Source organism: Microtus oregoni, unplaced genomic scaffold (assembly GCF_018167655.1).
Source record: "Microtus oregoni isolate MIOR12 unplaced genomic scaffold, Mior012 000006F_ref0000085, whole genome shotgun sequence".
In the NCBI taxonomy this organism is placed as follows: Eukaryota; Metazoa; Chordata; class Mammalia; order Rodentia; family Cricetidae; genus Microtus; species Microtus oregoni.
This window is the reverse complement of record NW_024543065.1, coordinates 27,506,814-27,534,693: the sequence shown is the minus strand read 5'-3', so window position 1 is coordinate 27,534,693 and position 27,880 is coordinate 27,506,814. Positions and strand designations below refer to the sequence as shown.

The following is a 27,880-nucleotide window of genomic DNA, read 5'->3' as shown; positions in this document are numbered from 1 at the left end:
AGTTGAGAGGAAGGGGCGGGGTCTATAACATTTCCCTCAGATTCAGTGGGTGATAGTCACAATATAATGTTGGTCAAAAAAAAAGTAGAGTATAAAACTATATGTATGATATCATTTTAACTTTGTATCAGTAGATATGAGAACTAGGAGGCTAGAAAATTAATCAAATTAAAGACAGTGATTGTTGCTGGATGGTAGCATTACAATGGTTTAATTTATAATATTTGCATTAGTTTTTTTTTTCTCCATGGAATAGAGAACATAATATTTCTTTTAGTCAGAAGAAATCAGAGCCTGGAGAGATGGCTCGGGGGTCAAGAATGCTTGCTCCTCTTATAGAGGTCCTGGGCTTTATTCCCAGCATGAACATGCAAGCTTACAACCACCTGCAACTCCAGCTTCAGGAGATCTAGCGCCTCCTCTAGGCTCCAAGGTTATCTGCATTCACGTGTGCACACTTCACCCCCCCATATATATACATAAATTAAAACTTATAATTAAAAAGTAAAGTTTTAAGACACTAATGACTTCCTTTTACCAACCCAGGTTTTACTAGGCAGGACTGAACTACACCTCCCCTTCCAGTGGCGATGGAAGCTTCAGCACACAGTGGGAATTTGTATTCCATGAAGGTCGAGGCACTTAAACTTTCCCAACAGTGGTGAAAATAGATAAATGGAAAGTTGGCAAAAGGTGGGGAGCAAGGCCTGGTCTATTAAAAAGTAAAGAGATATGTACCTTGGCTGGAAATCCTGTGCCTAGGAATTTAGAAATAGGCATACCACTGACAACGAAACGTATAACAAGTTGGTTCCATCATGGAAAACAGCAACAACAACAACAAAACAACATCAAGTGTTCACTGGTAGGAAAGCAAGCAAGGCGGGCTCAGTGTCCACAGCAGCTCTTGGAGCCACCGCCCTCCAAAGAACTATGTGGTGTGACTTTGCGTCTGTGTTTTCTTCTCTGAAAGCTAATGATGATTCTCTTTGGGAGACACTACCACCATATTTCTAGCTAAGGTTCTCCTGTGTCTTGTTGTTGTTACTGGGATTCTCCCTGTTCATGGCCCAGGCCAGGCAGACTGCTGAGTCTTCTTGACCCATCTCCTTCACATTCTGTTTTGACGTCTGTGTCATGCGGCTCCAGCAAGGCTGCTTATGAGAACTTCCTTTTCTAAAATCAATAAAGTATGCCGCTGGGAAGACCCAGGCCTGGCCAGGCTGGGAAAGAACCTCTGAAGCATTTGAGACAAAGATGGCAGGTGGCCTTGTCATTCAGCTGGATTGTGTGCAGACGGATGTCGGGAAACCTAGAGTTTAGTATGTTTTTAGTTGTTTGACCTATGTATGATGCAAGCCTTAACTCTGCTACGCTTGTCTCTGTTTAGATAACCTGTGGAGCCCTGAATGCATCTGGGAGGCATTTTCTCTTGCTCTTTCGGGTTTTATTTTCCTCTAGAATATAGAATAAGCTTTTGTGAAAAGCTTATTGCTGAGTTTTAGAATCAGCATATAGAACTCTTGAGAAGCGTGCACCGGTTTTGGGCATTAAGAAGCTCATGAGCATGAGTAGAAATTAATTGCAGAACTAGAAAATTCCAGATAGTAAAAAAAAAAAGATTAAAAACAACAACAAAGCTACAACCGCCCCCTCAGCCATGGCTTCTGCCTTGTGCCACGCTCCCAAAGATTTTCTATTATTTTTATTTAGTGGTGTGTATGTTGTCTGTGTATGTGTGCGTGCGCGCTAAAGGAGGCTGTTGGATGTCCTGTAGCTGGGGAGGGTGCCGGGAACGAAACTCAGAGCCCCTGGAACCACAGCAAGGACTTGTCATCAGCCGGCCATATCTACCCCCACCCCCCAATTCGGTTTCTTTTCTTTTGAGACAGGGTCTCTGTACTATGTGGATCTGGCTATCCTGGAACTCGCTAAGTAGAACAGGCTAGACCAGAACTCCCAGATACCAACAGGCCTCAGCCTCCTGAATCAGACTGGGATTAAAGATGTGCGCCACCTGCCACTGCCTGGCTCAAATACAGTCTGTGGAAGAGAACATTTCAGTAAGGAAGAACAACTAGTTAGGGACCTGTTCCACTCTTTTATTTCTCAGTCTGAGAACGTCACAGTTTATTAAAGGTCAATCTTGAACCTTAGCTGTAAGTCCTTGCTCACAATTTTAAAAGTGCCTTGTTTCACGCAGAGCAGAGAACAAACCTACGCTGCGTTTGTAAGATGTACATAATCAGTTCTTTCCTTCCATGGAGGCAAGACAGATTTGCCCTTAGTTATTCCATGTGGTATATTTTCATTTATGTTCTATTGTGTTGTTGTCTCAGTGTGTGGATTCTAGTTTTTAAAATTAAACCACAGATAGATGTGTGTGTCTGTGTGTGTGAGTGTGTGTGTGTGTGTGTGTGTGTGTGTGATCTAGGCTCATTTTTTTCGCAGACTCCTGATGAAGAAAACTTGAAATGAGCTATGAAACTGTTTACCACTGAGTAGATATTCAGGAACTTCCTGTTTATTTTGGACACAGTGGGATTTTTGCGCAGTTAATGGACAATCTTTTTGATGTTAGGGACATTTTATAAGTGTAACCTGTGAGAGGCTATAAAACCTGCAGGTTTATACTGGGGGTTGGAGAGATGATTCCATGGTTAAGAATGCTTGCTGCTCTTGTAGAGGACCTGAGGTTGCTTCCCAGCACTCAAGTTGGGTGGCTCATAGCTACCTCTAACTTCAGCTCCAGGGGATCTGGTGAACTCTTCTGCCCTCAGTGGGCACCCACACACAACTGACACACACATATAAATAAAGATAAAATCTCTGAGAGCAGGGGCATGTTCAGTGTGTAGCGTTTTTCGGTCTACACAAACCTTACCTTATTTCCTCCTCTTCCTTTTTCTTGATTTGCAGTTCATCTTGTAATCTCTCTAAAATCTTAGCATCAATCTCTGGCTTACGCTTTAAATACATTCTATTTAAAAAACATTTTCCTGAAATATAGATAAAGAGAAAAAAATTATTTTGAAATTGCATAGAGTGTGGCCTGTTTTGGAAATTAACTACAGAACAACCTTAGACTATGCACACACAAATTTCCCTGTAAGTTCTCATCCAAACAGAGCTCCAAGTCTTTAAAAAGTTTAGTAGGATGTCTTAAATCTTTTTTTGAAAGGCATATGCTACTATGTAATAAATAATGAAAACATGAAAAAAAAACTGTGTTCACACTGGGAATTATTATTTCAAATATTTTTTTTAAAGATTTTTTTCTTACATTTGTGTGTGTGTGTTTGCACACACATGTGTGTGTGTGTTTGTATGTACACTCATGGGCATGCCTGGCAGTCAGAGGACAACTTACGGAGAGTTGGTTTTCTCCTACCGTATGGGTCACAAGCATTGAACTCAGGTTGTCAGGGTTGACTGAACAAACATTTACCCCACCGCCTCTCAAATATATTTTCTTAAAAGGTGAAGTGGTAGACTATTTAAATTCGGCATCAGGATTGTACCCAGTGTTGACTGACAAGTCACAGCTACTGACTGAGAGGGGACGCTGGCTACTGAGGCGTGCCAGAACCTGCTAGATGGTTCGGTGGCGCGGCACCCCAGGCCACCTTCTCAGTGGGTGGAAACATCACTTCACACATCATTCGGTCCTATGGACATGGCTGGGGTGGTAGTCGGGGTGGTATTTCTGTCTAAAGAGAGTTCTCCTTTATTTTAACCAACATAAATGTCAGCAACAAACATTTTACTTTAAGTTTAGATAATCAATATTTACCAACCATTGTTATCTGCATCTGTAAAAGAGATAACCAAATCAGGTACAATTCCTTTTTCATTGAAGGCCATCCACAGATCTCTTATAACAGGGCAGTTGTCCACAATCCATCCTCCATATTTTTGGGCACCAGGAAACCTGTTCCTGTTGTCGTCTGTTACCTGTGAGAACAGCACCATTGTGAGTAGACAAGTCACAGATTTATGGTGTGTTTTTCTTGTAGGAGTCCAGCCAGCATCTTCTGGGTCCTGACTCTGAGAAGAAAGGAAGACTGACTTCTGGGGATATGGGGAAAAGTGGAAGGGAAACGGGGGGGGGGGGGGCAGTTACAGTCATTGTAGTCATGTAGAAAATTCTCAAGAGCTATGAAACATAGAAGAAATGACGTAAACAAAAGAGCACATGAGTTTGAAGAGTGGGGTCAAAGAACACTTTGGGACAACTGGTCACAAACCAAATGGACATTATGAGTTTCTAAGTCAATGAGAGACATGAAAAGTTTGGGAGACTTTACCTCTTTGATGATTTCCTCTAGTAGCTCAGCTTGTTTCTCATAGGGCTGCTCAAAGTTCAGTTCCTTGGCGTGTTTCAGCGTGTCCTCTATGAGTAAAAGCACCTCAGGGTGGTTCTCATTCACTTCTATGGACTCTTCTGTGGAGATTAAAGTCAAATAAGTTGACACAAATTTCATCCTAGGCTTATGAACAATGTTACTTGAGATAAGACATGAGGCTAACGTGTGGCCTAAAGTCTTCCTTGTGTTACCATGCACCTGCTGGAAGACAAGAGTAAAACCATACGATCACAAACCAGTGAGACACAAGCCAGTGCAGCAGTGTGAAGGTCATGTCAAGGACGCCATGGAGGGACCCGAGCCTTCAGGAGTGAAGGCAAGATTAAGCAATGAGGGAGGAAATCACACAAGATGAGCGCTTCAGTTACCAACAAGAGTCTCGAGCAGTGGCGGGGAGAGCAGGGGGCAGGCAAACTGGAATTGGTTGGGGGAAAAGTTGGCAGAGACTTGATTTTTGCTTTCTTTCCTGGCACGGCTGAGGGGACTGCCCTGTCTTTACCACTTAACGCTGTGTGTATCTACCCCTTCAGTGAGGCCGGGGCTTGGCTGTTCCTTCTGGTTGTACACCTTCCACATTTCCAGTCTTGCTTTGTAACTACTGCTTTCGGGCTCCACCTGTTTGTTAGCATCTGTCTAGAGCCCCGATGATCTCAGCTCAAAGGCCTTCAAAGGGCAATTACCTCCTGCCCCTCCTGCCCTCTTTGCCTTAGAATGTACTCAGGGAAGAAAGAGACACGGCTCCTTGAGAGCAGGGCAGAACAGTCCAGAACTGTGGTCTCTTTCTGGAGCCCTGGAGGAAGGGGGCAAAAAAGTCACAGCTAGACCCTTGACTCCTTGCAATGAATGTTTGCCAGTAAGGTTGGTAGGACAAAGGGTCTACTACATGACATGCTGAGGCCCCCCTGTGCCTCTAGGATGAATGAAGAGGTGTTGGAGAGGGGGGAAAGAAGGAGAAGCAAAGAGGTTTTTGATTTTTTGTTTTGTTCTTATTTTTGTTTGCTTGTTTGCCTTATTTTGTTTCCTTTTGTGGGGGTGAAGGGAGGATGGGGGGACCAGAAGCAGAATTGGGGTGCCTGATGTGCATGATATGAAACTCCCAAAGAATCAACAATGAAGTTAAATTTAAAAAATGTCCCAAGGGCTAAGCTGCTTGGTTCTCTTGCGTCTGTCCTCTTTCTTGACAGCATGCTTCTGTAAAGGTCACTCATGTGCCCAGATGGAAACATGAATTTCCTAGCTCTCCTTACAGTTTGGAGAGTCAATAAAATGTAAATGGGTTTGGGTGAGGGTGTTGGGGAACACTATTTTAAGGTATATGACTTTTGTTTATGCTGCATTTGTTTAACTCCGTGAAGCTGTGTTACTTTGCCTGTCTAAAACACCCGATGATCTAATAAAGAGCTGAACAGCCAATTACGAGGCAGGAGCAAGGATAGGCAGGGCTGGCAGGCAGAGAGGATAAATGGAAGGAGAAACAAGGAGAACGAGAAAGCAACGAGAGAACAAGAAAAGGAGAGAGGACCCCAGGGGCCAGCCATCCTGCCACACATCCAGCCACAGAATAAGAAGGGAAGTAAGATGTACAGAAGAAAGGAAAGGAAAAAGCCCAGAGGGAGAAGATAAAGGGGGTAATTTAAGAAAAACTGGCAAGAAACAAGCTAAGCTAAGGCCGAGCTTTTGTAAGAATTAGCCTCCGTGTGTGGTACCAAGGACGGCAGAGCAGAGAGACCAGCCATTTTCCAAATGCTCTATCACAGTTTTTAAGAGTTCTCTTCAATGGCTTCCTGTTTACGTTGTTACTATTTAGGGCACATTGGGGTGAAGGTAGGGTTTGTCACAGAAGTCTTCCATGTCCCCCTTTCTTAACTGTGCATCTGCAGTCATCGATATCACTGTCAGAGTAGTGTATTTGCTCTTTGCTGTCTGAGAGCCTGGGTCAGGGGCTTCCATGTGTCTGGCGTCAGCACAGAGCACATACAGGGCTTCCGGCTGTAGTAGGGCCACAGACCCAGACAAGGCCCTCCAAAGTGAACATCAACATGGCTTCCGGCTGCAGCACAGACCTCCGGACATCTGCCCAGCCTTCGGTGCAACTTGTGCCAACACAAACCAAGACATGGCCCTTGGTGGCATCACAGACCCAGACATCACTATGACCTTAGGTGGCATTGCAGGCTCCCCCCGTGGCAGCACAGCCCACAAACTTCAACATGGCTTCAGGCAGCAGTGTAGGCCAGGGACCTCCACTTGACGTCCATTGGCAACACAGGCCAAGGACATCACCTCAGACCCCAGCTGTAGCAGGACTTTGGACCATGACACTACCATGGTCTCAGAAGGCAGTGCAGGCCACTCACATGGAATGGGCTTTGGGGGCAGCATGGCCCATGGCCACCAACATGGCTTCAGGACACAGCACAGGCCATCCGCATTTGTATGTTGTTAAGTGATGACATGGTCCTCAGATATCAACTCAGACCCCGGCTACATCAGGACCCCTGGCCCACACATGGCCCTCAACAGCATCATGGGACACAGTGGAACTCTGAGGAGGTCCAATCAAGAAAGCGGACAGTTCCTCATCTTGGGCCTTCATCATTTCCCAGAGCTAGGGTGGTCCTGTGCCAGGGGCTGAGTCTGCATCTGTTTAAGCTCTGGGCACGCAATCCCGTTGACCCCATTGGGCAACAACGTGATCCCCTGTTGACCTCAGCCCTCTCCCACGCCTGCCAGAGCGCCTACTTCTCTACGCGATGAAGGTCTCAGGACCTCCTGTTAGTTGTGGGTGTGCCGCTGCTTTCTTCTTCATCTGCGGATAAAACATTGCTAAGAACTTGTGCTGAGCACTAAATTACACAGGCTTGGATTCTGAAAAGGTTTGGTATGGGCATAATTCAGATAAGAGTCATAACATTCAAATAGCCAAACATACCTGTCAACAGAAAAAAAATTAAAAATAACAACCTGTAACAAACTAGGATTTTAGTTTTATATATTGCCTGTGAATCTAAATTTAAAAAAAAAATTAAAATACCTTTTCTGAGCAACAATCTTGAGGTCCAGAGGCCATGGCCTTGCAGTTGGCCTCACAGTTGGCTTCAGGAAGGGGAGGTTGTCAACATCAGCAACCACTGTGGGTAGACGCCCTGGTGCCTGCTGCTAAGCTGGACTGCTTGGTGCACAAAGGGGCAGGGCAGTCTGGGAGAGGGACTGTAGGGTGCTGTGGGAGCTTAGCAGCATCAGAGGTGGGCTCCCAGCAGCTACTTGGTTACATGTGGGCATATGGTGTCCCACTGTGAAGAGTACACACGTTCACATGCGTGCTTGTGTGTGTGTGTGTGTGTGTGTGTATGTGTGCGTGTAAAGAGGGTGACGCATACAAGTTTCTAACAGTGTCTGGTCCATTCTTACTAGTTCAAAATAAAAACCAGGAAAAGCAGGCATGTTTGAAACAGTAGGAGGAAACAAACATTATGAACTGTGTATTCATCAAATTATTGCTGTGCCTTAAAACCAAATACAAAAAGATTGAACAACAACAACAAAAAGTTAACCTAACAAAAAACTCTTATAAAACCAGAGTGCCAGAGCAAAACTTTTTAAATCCTAAAAGTAAAAGCATAAATAATAATAGAAAAACAATTGGTTGATGATGAAAAATGCCTCCATTAATTCATCAATAGCAAGATGATTTAGAAGACAAACTACTCAATTTTGAAAAATAAAAACCCTGAAAAATAAGAGACTAGCATAAGATATTTTTGAAGAGACAATTTGGAAAATATGATGAAAAATAAAAATAATCACCAATGTAAAAAGAAATAAAAGCAAAAAAATAATGAACAAGCAATGACATATATATATATATATGTATGTAGATTACTGGATAATCTGGAACAACTTTTATGCAAAACATTTTTTTCTGTAGCTTCATATTCATTGACATAGTAGTTCTACTAATAAGAATATCCAGCTAAAATTTATATTAAAATGCATTAAAATATTGTTTATGGGAGCAAAAAATTAACACAAATTTATAATATAAAGAACTAGCTTGGGGCTGGAGAGATGGCTCAGAGGGTAAGAGTGCTTACTGCTCTTGCAGAGGACGTGGGTTTGGTTCCCTCACCCATACGGTGACTAACTGCCTGTAACTCCAGTTACAGTGGCTCTGTGCCCTCTTCTGATCCCTGTGGGTTCATGCATGCATATGGTTGATAAACACACACACACATTCATAAAATAAGACACACTAATATTTAACAGCTAAGCCATGATCTAGTCATAAAAATTATGCAATTCTTTAAAATAAGGGCTAAAATAATTCCCAATAAAGAAACCTAACTGCAGGATCCACTATTGTCCAAAAGCAGAGGAACAGTTGACTTTATGGTTATTGTGTGACGACGTAGTAGACAGAATTCATAATGTTGTATCAGGTCTTTCTATATGCTGTCAGAATTTTCACATATGAACAGAACAAGGTCAAAAGGTTAAATAGCAAATCAATAATGATGAAATGTCACAACTATAATTATGGGTTTATGTTATACTGGTTACACTATATCAAAGTTAGTATAGAGCTTTCAAGAAGGAATTTATAATCATTTGATAATGACTGTATGACCTCAATCTTTCTTGGGGTTCTGCATATATGTAACTTTCCATTTTCTCTCTCTCACCTTCATTGTAATAAATCTATTTTGTTCTGCAGCTGTTTGGTTGGAATCTGCAAAAGTGAAGCCTGCCTTTTATTCCTGCTGAAGTTTTTAACTTTGCATGCATTAATTTTGAGCTCCCGTATGATGACCAAATAAAAAACAAATGGACTGAGATGCATAGACATTTTCTCGGGAGCTCACGTCCTTACCATCTTTATCCGTGTCTGCAGCAAGGGATTTCTCGGACCTAGTTTTGTCTTCATCGGCACTGTCTAAGGAGCTGAGTTTCTGGGAGTCATGAGCAGTTGCTGCGGCAAAAGAAGACACTTTATTGGCTCATCTACACACAGTACGATGGATCCCATCACTGACAGTATCAGGCCATGAGTTTATACCTTCGTCACCCACCAAAGACTGCAAGTCGTCAGAGCTTTTAAATATCTTGTCATCCGTGAAGTCATCGTATTCCTTTTTTGCATACTGAATTTGCAGTTCCCTCAAGGTCCTCTCCTCTGAAAGAAAAAATGGCTGTGTTAAAGGAAGTGGAAGGAGACAGGTAGGCAGGCAGAGTGGTTAGAATGCACTGCTGAAGTTAGACGCAGTTTCGGTTCTGACTGTTGTTTAAGGGCTGTGGGTATGTTAGCCACTTGGCTTGTCTCCTATTTTCCTAGGTCAAATGAAGATCATTGAATTCCAGGTATTGGGTGCAAACACAGGTGCAGACACAGGAAGTCTGCTCCCTGCTGGTGGTTAACCTCTGTCTCATTATACAAATGCTGTGATTACAAAACTCACACTATTCCGGCTTGACAAATTTAACTTGGATGGATGTGGGGTTAGATTCCTGCACTGGAAGTGTTACGGTTAACTTGATTGCCAGACTTAGAAGTCAGTGAGACTTGAAAGGGTTTTTAAGATCACAGCATAGAGGAGAATAGCTACACTCACACGCTCCAGCAGGAAAGGCAATGTATGAAAAGCTCCAGAACTTGTATTTCATTCCCATGATCTCAGGTGAAAGGAGTGACCACAGACTGTAGCAAACGCCCGGCTGGCTGCCTTTGCGGTTTAAGTTTCAATCGGGTGTCTTTGCTTGGAGCAGTTAGCAGGACAGCACCCTGGACAGCACCCTGCTCCCATTACTCTTGGCTCCATTGCTGTTACATGTTTCCCATTCCACCCCCCACTAATTTATTCTTTCCTTCCTCCCTCCCTTCCTTTTATTTTTTCTCTCCATTCTTGACTTAAATGTAAGCACCAAGAGAATGGAATCTTCATAGTGTTTGTTTAATGCAAAGAAAGTACTTCAGTGTTTGTTGACGAAATTAATGAATTCTGGGCTAACAACTTCCCTCCTTCGACTGTTAAGTGGTCATGAGTATTCTTTACATTTGGATTTTGCATTTTGAAAGTTATATACTAAGCCTACAAATTCATTGTAGATCATAGTTCCAATGAATTTGGCCCCCATAATCTCATAGGGAGTGACAACATTAGGATGTGTGGCTTTGTTGGAGTGAGTGTGGCTTTTTAGAGGAAGTGTGTCACTGTGTGGTGGCTTTGAGGTTTCTTATGCTCAGAATACTACCCAGTGAGTCGGTTCACTTCCTGTTTCCTGCAAGACGTAGCAGTCTCAGCTGCGGTATCACCATGTCTGCCTGCACACCAGCATAGCTGCAGTATCACCATGTCTGCCTGCACATCACCATAGCTGCAGTATCACCATGTCTGTCTGCACACCAGCATAGCTGCGGTATCACGTCTGCCTGCACACCAGCATAGCTGCAGTATCACCATGTCTGTCTGCACACCAGCATAGCTGCGGTATCACCATGTCTGCCTGCACACCAGCATAGCTGCGGTATCACCATGTCTGTCTGCACACCACCGTGCCCCCACCATGATGATGATTAACTGAGCCTCTGAAACTATAAGTGAGCCACCGCAATCGAATGCTTCTTTTATAAGAGTAGACATGGTCATGGTGTCTCTTCACAGCAAATGAACCCTAACTAACTAAGACAATCATCTAGATGGACATTAGGGTGCCATGCCATGTCAGTTTGGGCTCTTCTGAAAAGTTCTAGGAAGGATGATGGATGCTTTCACCCGCTTGTCGTCTACCCAGAAAAAAGAAAGACACAATAAATAGTCAAGAGGTTCTTGTTTAAATGGTTTAAATGGTGCTGGCATAACTGGATATCAACATGTAGAAGAATGAAAATAGACCCATATCTACCTCCATGCACAAAAATCAAGTCCAAATGGATCAAAGACCTCAACATAAATTAAAGCCAGTTACACTGAACCTTATGGAAGAGAAAGTGGGAAGTACACTTGAATGTATTGGCACAGGAGACCACTTCCTAAATATAACCCCAGTAGCACAGTAGCACAGACACTGAGAGAAATGATTAATAAATGGGACCTTCTGAAACTGAAAAGCTTCTGTAAAGCAAAGGACATGGTCAGCAAGACAAAATGACAGCATACAGAATGGGAAAAGACCTTCACCAACCCCACATCAGATGGAGGTCTGATCTCCAAAATATACAAAGAACTCAAGAAATTGGCCATCAAAAGAACAGATAATCCAATAAAAAATGGAGTATAGATCTAAACAGAGAACTCTCAACAGAGAAATCTAAAATGGCTGAAAGACACTTAAGGAAAAGCTCAACATTCTTGGTCATCAGAGAAATGCAAATCAAAACAACACTGAGATTCCATCTTAAACCTGTAAGAATGGCCAAGATTAAAAAAAAAAAAACACTGATGACAACTTATGCTGGAGAAGTTGTGGGGTAAAGGGAGCACTTCTGCATTGTTGGTGAGAGTGCAAGCTGGTACAGCCCCTTTGGATATCAGTATGGTGATTTCTCAGAAAATTAGGAAACAACCTTCCTCAAGATCCAATAATACCACTTTTGGGTATATATCCAAAGGATGCTCAATCATACCACAAGGATATGTGCTCAACTATGTTCATAGCAGCATTGTTAGTCATAGCCAGAACCTGGAAACAACTTAAATGCCCTTGACTGAAGAATGGATAAGGAAAATGTGGTACATTTACACAATGGAGTACTACACAGCAGAAAAAATAACGACATCTTAAAATTTGCAGGTAAATTGATGGATCTAGAAAACATTATATTGAGTGAGGTAACCCAGACTCACATTATCATATGTGCTCATTCATAAGTGGTTTTTAAACATAAAGCAAAGAAAACCAGCCTACAAATCACAATCCCAGAGAACCTAGACATCAATGAGGACCCTAAGAAAGACATACATAGATCTAATGTACATGGGAAGTAGAAAAAGACAAGATCTCCTGAGTAAATAGGAAGCAGAGGGACCATGGGAGAGGGTTGAAGGGGAGGAGGAGAGGAAAGGGAGGAGAGCAGAGAAAAATGGAGAGCTCAATAAAATCAATAAAAAAGTCCTTGTTTAGTGAAAATCCAACACCATCAGGAAAAAGAGGTTAATTTCTTATTGAGTGACTTCAAAACAAGAAATGCCAGAAAACCTCCAAGTTTATACAGAAAGCCAAACAAATAAACCACAAAAATGAAATATGCCATAATACGTTTCATAACAAAATCTTCCATAAAACCAAAAAAGATTGCTATAAACTAGTTACACTCTGGATGTTGAGAAAAGAGTGTCAATAAACAAAATTTTAAATAGTTTTAATATACCATGACTAAGTAAGATGTATATTAGAAATTAAAAAATAACTTGATGTTGGAGTACAGTGTTGTTGACCAAATGAACAGGTCAAAGCATGCAAATCATTAAGGTTGTCTTGCTAGATGCTGACAAGATAAAATCATTCTCAAGGAGAAACACTTGAGATCTTTAAATTATACTTAGCGGAGTGGAGTGGTCATTCAAGGGCTAAGAGCACTTGAAGCCCTTCTATTACATGAGTTTGGTTTTCCAGCACCTGCGTCAGACGGCTTGCAGCCCCCTGCAATTCCAGCCCCAGACTTCACAGTGAAGTGAATCTTAGGGATTCGCTGGCTCTCATCCGTCGGCAACTTCCACAGCCTTTTTTTTTTAAAGCTAAGTTTCCTTATCCACTGAAATTAAGGTAAAAGATTTATGAAGATTATATAGGTCTTACATGCAAGGGAACTAGCACAACTTTATTGTGTAGTAAGTGCTCAAAATACAGTAGGTATCATCATTTTTGTAATAATATATGTTTCATCAGAAAAAGCATATCAGAAGTGAAAGCAAAAGTCTTGTGATGTAAAATTGTGCTGCCCGAGGCTCTAGGAAACTGAACAGCGGCAACCGAATCTAGTCTAAAATTGTTGGAGCTGATCTCAAAATTTAGATCCAGATCTTTAAATGTGAAGATACCACACAGTGTATAGGTAGTATGGAATCAAGGCTATTCTGTTACAACAGGCATGACGGATCACACTTGTGATCCCAGCACTCAACAGACGGCAGAGGAGAACTGAAGATTTAAACACAAGATTAGCCTAGACTACGTAGTTCCAGGCCAGATGGATATATGGATGTATATGTATGTGCATGTGTACACATATGTGTATGTAAGAAAAGCAGACAACAATTAGAGATCTCAGTTCTACCAAACCCCTCTATCAATTACAAAAATAGTCATGAAATTAGAACTCTCATTTTCCTAAAGAAAAACAATCAAGTAAAGGTCACTTTTGTGTTTACCCTAAAATATCACAATCAGCAGTGAGTGACCTGGTCAGGAGCTGGGCTTTGGAAAGGGAAGGGGGGGGGGTCAAGTGTTGTGTGTGCAGTTTCTGTGTTAGCTTTAGAGCCATTTAACTGTCACCTGTACAATTGGAGAGTTGTGTTTACCATGTCACTGAACTTAGTGTTTTCCAAATAGAAAGATTTAGCAATATCAAGGCTGGCATACGGTGTTAAACAGCAGACACGATAGGGGTCGGGTGAGGGTTGTTTTAACTGCCAGTGCGGATGAAGTCACAAGCACTGCTCAGCCTCTGCACAGTAGGTAGACCCTTGAAGAAGGACACATTCAAACATGCCTTCCCTTAAGGCTCCAGAAATTAACGCTTTGGGTTGCAAATCCGTTTCTTCTCATTCCTTCAGCCATTCACTGAGAGACTAAAGTGTGGATGACAAGGACACTAAGATGGATAAACTAGCGGTCCCACCCCCCACCAGCCAAGCTTGGCCGTCCACCGAGACGCACAGATTGTGAAACGGGAACAGGATCCACCTTGCTTCCTAACTTGCTGTTCCTTAAGCAGCTTCTCTCTCACAGTTTTGATAGCCGTGGTGGTGGCCTCCATTATGGTGTCCTTAATCAGCTTTTCACGGGCGTCGTCAAAACGTGGCTGAACAAGCTTAGCGTAGTCAACTACCTGTGGAAATATTCAATAGTTAGTGTACGCTCAAGGTCCTGTGAATATAAAACACATTTCCCATCTGTCTGTCTATTTGTCTGTCTATCTACCTATTTATCTGTTTTCCAAAAATAGATAGCATCTTTGAAATTATGTATCAAATTCACTGATTTAAAAAAATCTGTATTTTTAAAAATGTATTTTCATCATTTTTAACTACATATATGCATGTGGGTGTGGGCACATGTGTACAGATGCCTGCAGAGGCGAGAGGGCTCGGGTCCCCAGAGCTAGAGTTACAAGGGATGTGGGTGCTGGGAACTGAATTTGGATCCTCTGGAAGAGAAAGTGTTCTTCACTGAACCATCTTTCCAGCCACCTAGTCTTGATTTTTTTTTAAATATTTATTTTCATGTGTATTGAGTATTTTGTCTACATGCACATATATATGTACTATGTGTATGTTTTGTCCCTAGAAACTGGAGTTATAGATGCTTGGACACCACCAAGCTGGGAACATGGGTGCTGGGAATCAAACTTGGGTCCTCTGCACAGGCAGTAAGTGCTCTGAGCCACAAGGGTCTCCTTATTTTGTTCTTATACGTGTAAGTGTTTTATCTTCATGTATGCCTGTGTACTCCATGGTGGAGTGCTGGGAACTGAACCTGGATTTTCTGGAAGAGCAGCCAGTGCTCTTAACCACAGAGCCATCTCTCCAGCCTCAATTTCACAAATTTTAAGGTAATTCATAGGAACCAGTCATATTTTTGTATAAAATATAAATAAATATAAATTATTTATATATTCAGGTTGCATATACATATGCATATATATGTATTTGGCTTATATATTTGGCTATCACTCTTTACTGTCCCCTCCCACTCTTCTGACCTCTCCCTCTTTTCAACTACTCCCCTTTTGCTTCATGTAATAATAATCTTTAAAATTGAATGATGATATTAATATGGTATGTCTTTTGTACCTTATGTAGCATACCTCCTTTAAAGGACCCAGATACCAAGTTCAAAAGTACTGAGATGAGTAAAATACTTTGTCAAGACTTAAAAGTTTATAGGAATGGCCAGCAACCTAAGAGAATGTACAGACAATCAGAATATTGAGGTAAGAAAATCAGTCTGAGGACTGGAAAGGACAGCAGATGGCACAGATGAGAAAGTCCTTATGTGACCAAGGACATCAGAACGGAGGATGGAAAGGCCAGGAGCAAAGAGGAGAAATTCAGCAGAACCTGAGCCTCTGAAGAAAAAAGAAAACGTTAGGAATGAAAACTGAGTGAATCTTACTTTAAAAAACGAACCAACAATCGCTTCTCAGCCTTTTGGCCATGACCAAGTGTAAAAATGAATACACATGTCAAAAGTATATCTAATAGTCTAGAACAGTAAGACACGGAATATTTGGAATGGAGGATGAGGTCGAGAAAATATGACATTTTAACATCAACATGGGGGAGAAAAATGAGACAGCTTCTTGGTGAGGACCCAGGGTCCCCCTGGTTTTCTGTTGTGGATGGTTCCAGGCTTTTTCTTCTAGCCCATTCCTATTCCTTTGTGACTTGGCTCTCTGCCAGGGACCCCAACCTGTCCAGGCGTTCCTTCTAGCCCGTCCCCACTCCTTCGTGACTCAGCTCTCTTCCAGCCCACAGCCACTGCGCTTGGCTGGGAATCAAGAACTCCACAGCCACTCTATTGGCTGGGATCCAGAAGGGGCAAGAGCAACCACAGAGCAGAACACCACCCAAAAAAGATGAGACCAGATATCCACACCAAGAAACATTTCAAATGTCCTAATTCTAGAAGCCTGGATCCCAGTGCAACCAATTGACTTAAACCATCTCTTGTCTAAAAGACAAAACAAAAACAAAACAAGCAAACAAAAACAACCCACCTCACCAGCGAAGACACTCATAGCTGAGAGCAAAAGTCAGGAAGCCGAGCTACCAAGCAGGCGGAAACCAAAACACCTGGCGCAGCTGTTCTGATAAAAGTAGTTCAAAACTATCCATAAAGAATAGGGGTGGTCAATATGTATTAATAAATGGAGCAGTACACTAAGAAGACACAACATAGGAAATATATAAATCAAATTCGGTGGCTCCAACTTCCATAAAAAGATGGGGGGTCCTGATGCAATACTAGTGGGTGACTTCTACACGTTACTCTCTTCAGTTGACCCATCATCCAGACTAAACGTCAACAAAGAAACTTGAAAATTAATCTGCACTGTAGACCAGATGGCTTTAACAGACGTTAAAGACTATTCCACAAAAGCTGTTTTAACAAATACAAAAGAGTTTAAATAATTTCTTGGAAACTAATAACAAGAGAAACCACAAAAAGTATACAAACACTTGGAGACTGTACAGTACCCTTTAAATTTTTTTTTTAGAATTTTTAATTTATGTGTATGTATCTGTGTGTCTCTGGGTACAACACATATACGTGAGTGACCATGAAGATCAAGAGAAGGTCTTGATCCCCTAGAGCTGGAATCGCAGGCAATCCTGAGGCACCTGATGCGATGCTGGCAACTGAACTTGATTCTCTAGAAGGTCAGAAAACACTCTTAACTACAGAGCTCTCTCTCTAGCTCCTGAGACAATATACTCTTGAATGGTCAGGGTCACTGAAAAAAGATGGGAGGAAATTAAAAAAATTCCTAGAATATAAATGTAAATGAAAACACAACTTATTAGTTAGTACTTTGGGGGGACACAGCAAAGGCTAAGAGGGAAGCTTATAGCTGTGAGTGCTTAGATAAAAAAAAAATCAGATCACTCTTAAACAAATAACGATGCACCTCACAACTTTAGGAAACCGCCAAGCCAATCCCAAAAGTACTAACAAAGGCTAGGGAAAAGGTAAATGAAATGGAGACGACAAGAAAAATATAAAGAAGCAATGAAATAAAATTTTGGTTCTTTGTAAAAATAAACAAGGTCAAAAAGCTCTTAGCCTGAGGAAGAAAAGGAAAGATGGAGGAGTCAAAGTAATAAAACTGGAAATGAAAAGGGGACATATGCCACTAAAAAGTGAAATAGTCACTACAAAATGACAGAAATATGCATACTGTTCATACAACAAAAGGATACACAAACATGAACCCCGAGAAACTACTAAAATATAAGAAGTACATTAAAATGGGCAAGATAGGTGGACACCCACTTTAAAAGCCAATGTGTGCATGGCCAATAAACATGAAAATATCCACCTTTCCGAAGTATGAGGTAAATAAGATATCACCAGACACTCTCGAGTGGTTAAAATTAGGAAGATCCCCCCAAACAAGTGTTGTAGGGATGAAATAATAGGCCTTACAGTCAGCTCACGGGTGTGTAAGTTAGCAGAGCTGGTTTGGGATTGTCTATACACACTGAAAGACCATACACGCATAGTTTCAAGTACCAGCAACAGTCCTGTTAGACAGATTTCCAAAGCATGGCTATGCACGTGTGTGCAAGAGACTCATACAAGAATGTTTATGAGAATTACTCATAACGCATTAATCTGAAATAAGCCCAAGTTTTCTTTCCAAATATTCAATTGTTTCCAAACTATATTCAATCAACAGAATAAAACAAGAACAAAATGAATGAACTCTAGCTACAAGTAGTAACGTGGGTGACTTTTACAGTCATAGTATTCGCTGAAGGCCAGGCATAGAGGATATAAAGTAGGTTCATAAAGTTCCAAAAAAAAAAAAACCACACAAAACTAAGCTAAGGCACTGGATATATGCTTCCATCATAAAACTACAAGAGGGTGGAAGTTAGCTACTTGTAGTTACCTCGTTGGGACATGTGGGGTGTGTGGAGGCTTGAACGTGGAAGAAATATGAAGAACACTTGTGGGCACTGAGAATATTTTGTATTTACTCTGAGTGGTCAGTAATATGGGGATTTACTTTTATGAAAATTCTATTAGTTTCTCTTTTCTGTTCATTTTTCATATTTCATAATAAAAAAGTTAAGAACAAGTAGACAACATTGTCCTTCCCTCAGCTGCGTGTTGAACGCTCTCAGAACTCACCTGATTTCCCTGACCACCCCGCCATTCTGCTAAGCTTGGTGTCACAGGGAATGCTCTCCACACACTGATCTTCTCTAGGTTCCAACCCTTATTAAATCTTTTGCCTTTACCTTTAGTTATATTCCAAACCCGCCTGCTTTTAGCTGCCTTGCTGCTAGGCTACGTATAATTTCCTTACATTTTAGAGTAGAGACAAGATCACGGGAGAGGAGAGGGAACAGAGCCAACAGGCTAGGATGCTGTGAGAACAGTATTTGCAGGTACCGGAATCACCAAGAATGAATATAGATAGGCCTGAAACTGGGGGCAGAGGGCAGTAGGACGGATCCAGGGGGAGATGACCCAGGATATGGGGGCTGAGATATGGGGCTGTCGGAAGCATGGCGGGATTGCAGATAGAAGAGCCCATGACAGTGGGAATATGCCTTTGCTACAGCAACCCCAGCACAAGTATCAGGTTCAACAAAAACTCTACAGTTAAAACAATGGCTGGACAAATAGTTACCTTGCCTTTGAAGTATTCTGCAATCAGGTTGCACAGCGTTGTTTTCCCTGAGCTGCCAGGCCCAAATATAAAGATTTTACATGGCGGGATGGGCATAGGTGGTAGAAGGCAAGGACGGGGATTCAGCAAAAATGATTTTAGTGTTTCTTCAGAAGAAAGGCAGTACATTTTACCTAGAAAACTTAAAATACGCCGTCAGAGTAAACGACAGAAAGCATCGTGGGCAGGTTTAAAATGTAGGCTCTAGAAAGCTTACTAACCTCACAGAATAATCGGCTGATCCCGAATAAATGTTCCCATCCTTCAAGGCCATGGGACAAGAACGCCCCCACTTGCTGCGGCACCATCTGTACCGTGGCGCGATGAGTTTATACGATGAGAGTGTACGGAACAGATCTTCCTGCGAAGCACAGATGCTACCTCAGAACGTGAGCCTTGGCTCTGCTGACAGCAGCGGGACCGGACAGTTCCTATTTGTTTGCTAGTACTTAACTAAAGCACAATTTAGAATACACATGTTGGCTCTAGTTTCTGTACTCATTCAAGGTTTATTTAATAAGATTAGCTTTAAATTCTTTTAATCTGTGTGTGTGTGTGTGTGTGTGTGTGTGTGTGTGTGTGTGCGCACGCGCGTGCGCATAGGGAACAGAGTGCTATCAGTTCTCTCCTTCCACCACGCGGGTTTCAGAGTTTGAACTCAGGTTACCAGGTCTGGTGATAAATGCCTTAATCACTTTAGCTATCTCTCCCATCCAGTTGTCATTTCATTAAGAAAATCTTATTTGAATTTTACAGATAATTTTCTGATGTGGGAATGCCATATATCAATCTGTTGATTTCATTGGTTAAGTAATAAAGAAACTGCTTGGCCTGATAGGTTAGAACATAGGTGGGTGGAGTAAACAGAACAGAATGCTGGGAAGAAGGGAAGTGAGCTCAGACGCCGTGCCTCCCCTCTCCAGAGCAGTCATGATGGAGCTCCGATCCAAGATGGACGTAGGCTAGAATCTTCCTGGTAAGTCACCATCTGGTGGTGCTACACACATTAATAGAAATGGGCCAAGCAGTGTTTAAATGAATACAGTCTCCGTGTAATTATTTTGGAGCATAAGCTAGCTGGCGGCCAGGAGCCGGGCAGCAGGAATGCAGCCTACAGCTCACACTACAATTTTCTCTCATGTGGTAATAAATGTCATCTACAGATCTACATCTAATCAGTATCTGAAAATACCCAACTGAGCAACTTTTAAGATGTGCCAGACTCTATAGTTAATGAATGAATCCTGGTCTAAGCTGTTTTCTGTTGTTGTTTGGTTGATTGTTTTGTTTCTGCTTCTGGATTTTGTTTTTGTTGTTGTTATTTGTTGTTTTTTCAAGACAAGATTTCTCTGTGCAGCCCTGGCTGTCTTGGAACTCATTCCATAGACCACGCTGGTCTCAAACTCTTTAAGACTGTCTCACTATATAGCCCTGGCTGAACTTGCTCTTGAGACCAGGCTGGCCTTGACTTTACAGACTTTTGCTTGCCTCTGCCTCCCAAGTGCTGGGATTACAGACATGCACCGTCACACTTGGCTCGAAGCTTTTCAGGGCCAGACAATATTCCACTCTGTGTTCATAGATCTTTTCTCAACCACTCCCTCACTGATGGATGCTTCAGGGTTCCACCTTCTGGCGATTTGACAATAACTTTCCTGACTCTGCATTCCTGCTCGGAGAAACTGTCTAAGAGTAAATTACTGGATCCTTTTCTGAGGAACCACTCAGCTGTTTTAAGAAGCAGGGGACCATTTTGTATCTGTAGTACTACATAAGACTGCGCTAGAGTGCACCTCCTGCTCAGGCCCGGCACCGCAGCTGCCTCCCCCTGCATAGTCCCGCAGGCACCCCACCGAGATGTTGGCTTTACCTCTCCACCTAATAGACTTCCAGGTACCAAGGTCTCCCACTTGGAACTGAGTTTATGTCAAAGGGATATTTGGTCGCACATCCAGCTCTCTGCACCTTTTCCCTGCCTCCTTCCTAGGAATCGAGAGCCCGGCTATCAGTGTGCACTCTGAGACCTCCCCCATTCTCAGGAAGATCTAAGAAGAGACTCCTTCCTGCTTTTGCCCCTAAGCCCTGGTTTACTCTCTCCAGAGCCCACCATGCTATCTCTGGCAATGGAGCCTGCACTTCCCTCAGAGTTCCGACTATACCGTTCTCTATCTGTCTGTCTGTCTGTCTGTCTATGGCACTAATAATTCTTGTAATAAACTCCTTAGTTCCTGTTAATTCTCATTGACCCCTTTGAACCCTAATCTGAGCTCCTTCAATATCCCAATGAACAATGCCAAAGAGTTCCATGATCTCCCACGCTCGCTAACACGTTACGTAATGTTCTTCTTCATGTGAGACGGGATATCACTAGGCTTTGGACTGCCAGTTCCCCACCATCAGTAATACGGGACATATTTTAATTTTAAAGATGTGTAGGCATGTGTGCACACATATGGGTTTGTGTATGCGAGCGCAGATGCCTAAAGACGCCAGAGTTGGAGCTACTAATGGCTGTAAACCCCCTGTGTGTGCTAGGCATTGAGATCAGGTCACCTGGAAGAGCAGCTATTGCTCTTGACCACTGAGTTATTTCTCTGGCTCCTTTTTATGTTCTCAAGTTCATGTCCAAGGTCAGTCTGGATTACAGAGCAAGTTCCAGAACAGGCTCCAAAGCTACAGAGAAACCCCGTCTCGAAACAAAACAAAACAAAGGAGTACTGTGTTGAGATCATAGTTTCTCCCTGGAAGAAGATATCTTTATGGAGAGCTATCCTCTTAGACCTTAAGATTTTAAGAGGTACGGGCTAAGGACACAGATAACACAGAACAGGCATGTTTCTAAATTGGAGAGGTATGGGCTAAGGACACAGATAACACAGAATAGGCGTGTTTCTAAATTGGAGAGGTATGGGCTAAGGACACAGATAACACAGAACAGGCGTGTTTCTAAATTGGAGAGGTACGGGCTAAGGACACAGATAACACAGAATAGGCGTGTTTCTAAATTGGAGAGGTACGGGCTAAGGACACAGATAACACAGAATAGGCGTGTTTCTAAATTGGAGAGGTATGGGCTAAGGACACAGATAACACAGAACAGGCATGTTTCTAAATTGGAGAGGTATGGGCTAAGGACACAGATAACACAGAATAGGCGTGTTTCTAAATTGGAGAGGTATGGGCTACGGACACAGATAACACAGAACAGGCATGTTTCTAAATTGGAGAGGTACGGGCTACGGACACAGATAACACAGAATAGGCGTGTTTCTAAATTGGAGAGGTATGGGCTACGGACACAGATAACACAGAACAGGCATGTTTCTAAATTGGAGAGGTACGGGCTACGGACACAGATAACACAGAACAGGCGTGTTTCTAAATTGGAGAGGTACGGGCTAAGGACACAGATAACACAGAACAGGCGTGTTTCTAAATTGGAGAGGTACGGGCTAAGGACACAGATAACACAGAACAGGCATGTTTCTAAATTGGAGAGGTACGGGCTACGGACACAGATAACACAGAACAGGCGTGTTTCTAAATTGGAGAGGTACGGGCTAAGGACACAGATAACACAGAACAGGCGTGTTTCTAAATCAGCCAGTTGAGCTCACCGTGTCTATTATGTCATTCATTTCTTCTTCTGTACTCTGCAGCTTGGTGATAATGGCGGCTCTCTTTAGATTCAGGTATTTCAGCCGTTCTATGACTGTCTAAATATAAAGAACAGATATTTGAATATTGTCGCAAGCCACACACTGGGATGACATCTGTTGGGGTCCAGCCAAGACAAGTTCATACATCCCTTTCCTAGTTTCTATGCATTGCTAGTGATCTTTGATATTATTAAAAAATTTTAAAAAATATTTTTCTCTTTTGAGTCAACATTTTATGTATCTCAGGCTGTGCTTGAATTTGACATGTGGTTGAGGATGTTTTTGTAATTCTGAACTGCCTGTCTCTGCCTCCCACATGCTGGGGCTAGAGTACATGCCATAACATCTGCTTTGTGCAGTGCAGGAGATGGAAGCTGGGTCTTCACCCATGCTAGACATGCTCGGAACCTACCGAGCGCCAGCCCCAGCCCCAGCCCCAGCTCTTTGGTGTTTCTTATCTTCTGTATTCATGACTCTGGTCTCTACCCTCTCCCTCTGTTGCCATACTGTTACCTTCTGCCTCTCTGACTGAGGCTGTCCTTATTGGACTAGGACATTCTAGTTAAATATGACCTTATCTTATCTAGAATGATACGTCTCTAACTATAACACAAACTACCACTTGTATATGTGTTTTCCTCAATATACTGGATCCTATATAATGGGAGTCGTTCATGGATTCATCAACTTCCTTCCCATATGCATTCCTAGAGCTCATCATTATGCCAGAAACTTAGGAGATTTAGAAAATAGTTATTGTGTTTTGTGTTATTCATTAATACATGGTGCTAGGTATTAGACCTAGAATTTCATAACAAAAATCTCTGGCCATCATAGTGTGCATGAAGTGGCATCCATCTCGGTGTTCAGTTGCACACCCTTAATGACTACTAATGTTCAGTCTCCCATCCCCCACTTCCATCTGCCATTTGCTTTTTCTCTTCCTGGAGAAGACACTGTGGTCACAGAGAAATTTTAAATTCAAATATAGTTTTGCCTTAAACATGAACAAATGAATAAATGCAATATGGCATTTTAAAGTGTCAAGATGAAAAGATTAACTGTTCTAAACTCTCAGTAGAGTTTAGAACAAAACAAGTACAGTTCTGGAAGATTTGGGAATCGTCCGACTGCAAGACACCTGTGTTGAGAGCTCCCCCCCACCCGCACTCACCATGAAGTGTTCCTCGGGGGACTTATTCCCATCCAGCTCAATGAGATACTGGGGATTGTGCTCAGCCATTAGCTCCTGGAGAAACCAAACAGAAACCTGATAACTCAGGATTATGGGGGAAGCTGAATGCCAGATGAAAATCTTAATAGCGAATAGGAAATCTAAGAGCTAATGAGTTCACTTTGTGCTGGTTATAAAGCGTGTCATTTTCAGCACTGAACAGATCTTTTGCAAGCACAGAGATACCTTGCTCTGTTTTTAGCATGAATTGTGCTTGAGGTGCTGAGGATCTGCAGACTAGACGCCTGCTCGACCACTGCTGCTGTCCTCCCCTCTCATTTTCTGCTTCCCAAAGTTTAAAAGTCTTTCCCAACACAAAAGGATTTGGGGGCATTTTGCAGCGTATAACTGCAGCTTTGCTATTTTTGATGCCACAGAGAAAGCTGATTAACTTTAAATCATGTACTTCCTTCATCTAGATAATAGGATCATCTAAGCAGCATGCTGCACCTTTTACTATTGTAGAGCACACGTTTTTAAATAGACCAGAAGATTACAAAGAAAAACATCTTTTTTTTTTGTTGTTTTCAAACCTATCCTGGAACTAGCTCTTGTAGACCAGGCTGGCCTCGAACTCACAGAGATCTGCCTGCCTCTGCCTCCCAAGTGCTGGCATTAAAGGCATGTGCCACCACTGCCCGACCAGAAAAACATCTTTAATGTAGGCACTGAAAGGAAACTATTGCTATTACTAATTCCCATCCTTCTTTTAATCTGTAAAAAACATTTTCTGCATATTTGAGATCGCAATGTATATGAAACTCTGGAGCCTACTTTCCCACTAAACATTATAACTAATACTCCCCTATATATTTACAAGATCGTGCCCACATCACATCTTCACGGTTGTACAGGATTCCATAGCATGGCTACCGCTCTCACTCAACACTCCTCTGCTATTCCACATTAAGTAGATTATAATAGCTTGCTAATCGCTTCTGCTTACTTTTAAAATTAAAAACATATTATCAAAGTAATTGGACTTACAACAACCGTACTCTTCATCCTTTTTATTCCGTGCCCTCCTCATTGACATAAATACTACACACCACCTGCTAAGTGTCTTTTCACTATAGCCTCAGACACTGAAAAAGGAGAGATTTCTAAAAGAATTTAATGTTAGCTGGCATTGTTTATTGGTTTTCTGAAAGACTGTATAATTCAAAAGTCTCACAAGCACAGAAAGAGAATGTCCCATTCGTTCCCTGCATCACAGAAAGAAAACGTCCATTCGTTCTTGACATCACAAAAAGAGAATGTCCATTCGTTTCCCCATCACAGAAAGAGAATGTCCATTCATTCTTGACATCACAGAAAGAGAAAGTCCATTCGTTCCCCCATCACAGAAAGAGAATGTCCATTTGTTCTTGACATCACAGAAAGAGAAAGTCCATTCGTTCCCCCATCACAGAAAGAGAATGTCCATTCGTTCCCCCATCACAGAAAGGGAATGTCCATTCGTTCCCCCATCACAGAAAGGGAATGTCCATTCGTTCCCCCATCACAGAAAGGGAATGTCCATTCGTTCCTGCCGTTACAGAAAGGGAATGTCCATTTGTTCTTGACATCACAGAAAGAGAAAGTCCATTCGTTCCCCCATCACAGAAAGAGAATGTCCATTCGTTCCCCCATCACAGAAAGGGAATGTCCATTCGTTCCTGCCGTTACAGAAAGGGAATGTCTATTCGTTCCTGCCGTTACAGAAAGGGAATGTCCATTCGTTCCTGCCGTTACAGAAAGGGAATGTCCATTCGTTCCCGCCATCACTGTCTATTTTAGCTTTTGCAGCCTGACAAACTGAGTTGAAGAGGGGGATCTGTTTTAACTTTTCGTCTTGCTGGTGAGGTCCACATTCATACTCCCATCTCTGCAAACAGCCTAGTGACTTTGGAAAAACGTATTTAATGTATCCCGAGAAGCACAGAGGTGCTTTGTAGGAGTAAAATTACCATGCCTGGGAGAAAAAGAGACTTGGGGGCTGGCGAGATGGCTCAGGGGTTCAGAGTACTGCTGCTCTCGCGGAGGACCTGAGTTCAGTTCCCATTGCCCACGCAGCGGCTCACAACTACCTGCAACTCCAGCCCAGGTTCCTGTACCCTCTTCCGGCCCTCACAGGCTCTGGAAAACATGTGGACTATAAACACGCATGCAGTCTCTCTCTCTCTCTCTCTCTCTCTCTCTCTCTGTCTCTCTCTCTGTCTCTCTCTCTGTCTCTCTCTCTGTCTCTCTCTCATAAGTACATCTTTTTTTAAAAAAGGAAAAGATACTTGAAAATCATTTAGCCACAGACAAAGCACAAGCATCAACATTCCCACATTAGCAAGGTCTCGTTCTTACTTCTAAAGCACTAAGAAGGATGTCCTTATACAGTTTCACTGTATTTTCAATGTTCTCCAGGAAATCCTCAGGTCTCTGGACCAGGTACTGAAGAATTTCAGCCACCACCTGCATTTCAGCCATAAATGCCTAAAAGGGGTAACATAGAAGGGAGAGACAGAATTGAAATCTTTAGGGAAATTATTATCTAATCTATGAGGGGCATCTCAGAGCACCATATCGGATACTTGGGAGGAAGGATGGACACTGAGGACCCTAGATGTTAAAGAAGGAGCACTCCTGGGAGTCTTCATTGGAAACCAAACTTTAAATCAACTTGATTCTTGCTATTTTTGTTGTTGTTGTTCTCAATAAGCAGAACAGTGGAAAAGATCTCTTTGAGTGAAAAGCCATCTCTTTTGAGGCAGAGGGAAACTGGAGTCCCTGAACACCCGAGCTTGTGGTCCATGCGTTCACTCATCCAGTGAGCAGCTCTGGCGTGCCTACTCAATCGGAAGCGCCGTTCAGGAGCTTCCTATACAATACTGACAGGCTGCACTGAGGATGTAGAACTTTAAGACAATTCTGAAGCCTGCCTAGAGGCACAGTGTGTTTAGAAGTTGGATGAATGCACAGTTGCAGCAAAGTGCATTCTTCCTGGCTACCATGCTACTTTTGGTTTTGAATCTTGCATGTTACCTACTTGGTAGGTTTTTAATACATGTATGACTTGAGGATATTGGGTTGATAAAAAATTCTTATGAATCATTTATGCATCCTCCCAGGAGTACAGCTTCTAAACTTCCCCAGGAAAGTCCTGAACATAGTTCCCCTCCTGGTTTTAGGGAGATATTCTTATCTACTTGAAAGTCTTCCTCGTGCCTTGGCAGTTGTGACTCACATAAAGAAGCCAGAGGCCCCTTTATGATGCTCTGAGCTATTCTTGAAACATCTGCCCCTGAACTCACTCAGGAACAAGATCATCAGAACAAAGTATAAGCCTCTTTCTCCTCTATGCTCGGGCGATTGCATGGCATATCGACAGCAAATTTAGATTGGCTGGAGTTCACTCCGCGCCATACAGGGGCTTATGTTGATGGGCAAAAAACGGGGTGAAAAACTGATAAAAGAATGACGTGTCAGGACCTCCCTTTCTTAGAAAAGTTAGCTCCTGCAAAGCCACTGTGCTGTCATGTGACCAAGGAGCCAAAGAATGCCAGGATTAGATAAATGTAAATAAATTCCTTAATGATATAAAATGTAAACATTGTATTATGCCAGAAATTGAATGATAACCGCAGCAGCTTTGGCCTGAAGATTTTTCTTGGGCACTCTGACTATAAAGGGTTAACAATACACTGCTTAGGACATGGAAATCTGCCTGGGCTGGGTTGGAGATTTCCTTTCTAGCAAACTTGAAACTGCAAGAGCTGCCTAGAAGTTGAGTTATGGGGTTGATAAGGAAAAATGACTCTAAAAGGTAACTCTGCTGTGTTATTCAGTGATGACTAAAAGATATACAAGAGGAAGTTAAACACGTCTGGGAACAGAGATGATAGGAGTCTATCCCTGCTTACTGAATTCTGTATAAATAAAGGAGCACCCTGGCTGCTACTCAGGCTGCAAGATTCTCCCAGCCACCAATGGCTTGGCTCAGTCTTCCATGGTCTCCTCCTTCCTCCTC

General features: G+C 42.4%; 1 protein-coding gene across 1 annotated transcript in view; it reads right to left on the bottom strand.

Annotated features, from left to right (window-relative positions):
- The window catches only part of Ak9 (adenylate kinase 9), a 109,312-nt gene that overhangs the window by 62,204 nt on the left and 19,228 nt on the right, over nucleotides 1-27,880 (bottom strand). Inside the window, exons 7-17 of the mRNA XM_041654182.1 lie at nucleotides 26,218-26,346; nucleotides 23,821-23,895; nucleotides 22,605-22,703; nucleotides 19,209-19,348; nucleotides 18,949-19,129; nucleotides 14,268-14,412; nucleotides 9,433-9,540; nucleotides 9,238-9,336; nucleotides 4,308-4,453; nucleotides 3,798-3,954; nucleotides 2,885-2,999 (exon numbers count right to left, since the gene is read on the bottom strand). Coding sequence (XP_041510116.1) covers nucleotides 2,885-2,999; nucleotides 3,798-3,954; nucleotides 4,308-4,453; nucleotides 9,238-9,336; nucleotides 9,433-9,540; nucleotides 14,268-14,412; nucleotides 18,949-19,129; nucleotides 19,209-19,348; nucleotides 22,605-22,703; nucleotides 23,821-23,895; nucleotides 26,218-26,346 — 1,394 coding nt within the window. The remainder of the gene's footprint in view (nucleotides 1-2,884; nucleotides 3,000-3,797; nucleotides 3,955-4,307; nucleotides 4,454-9,237; nucleotides 9,337-9,432; nucleotides 9,541-14,267; nucleotides 14,413-18,948; nucleotides 19,130-19,208; nucleotides 19,349-22,604; nucleotides 22,704-23,820; nucleotides 23,896-26,217; nucleotides 26,347-27,880) is intronic.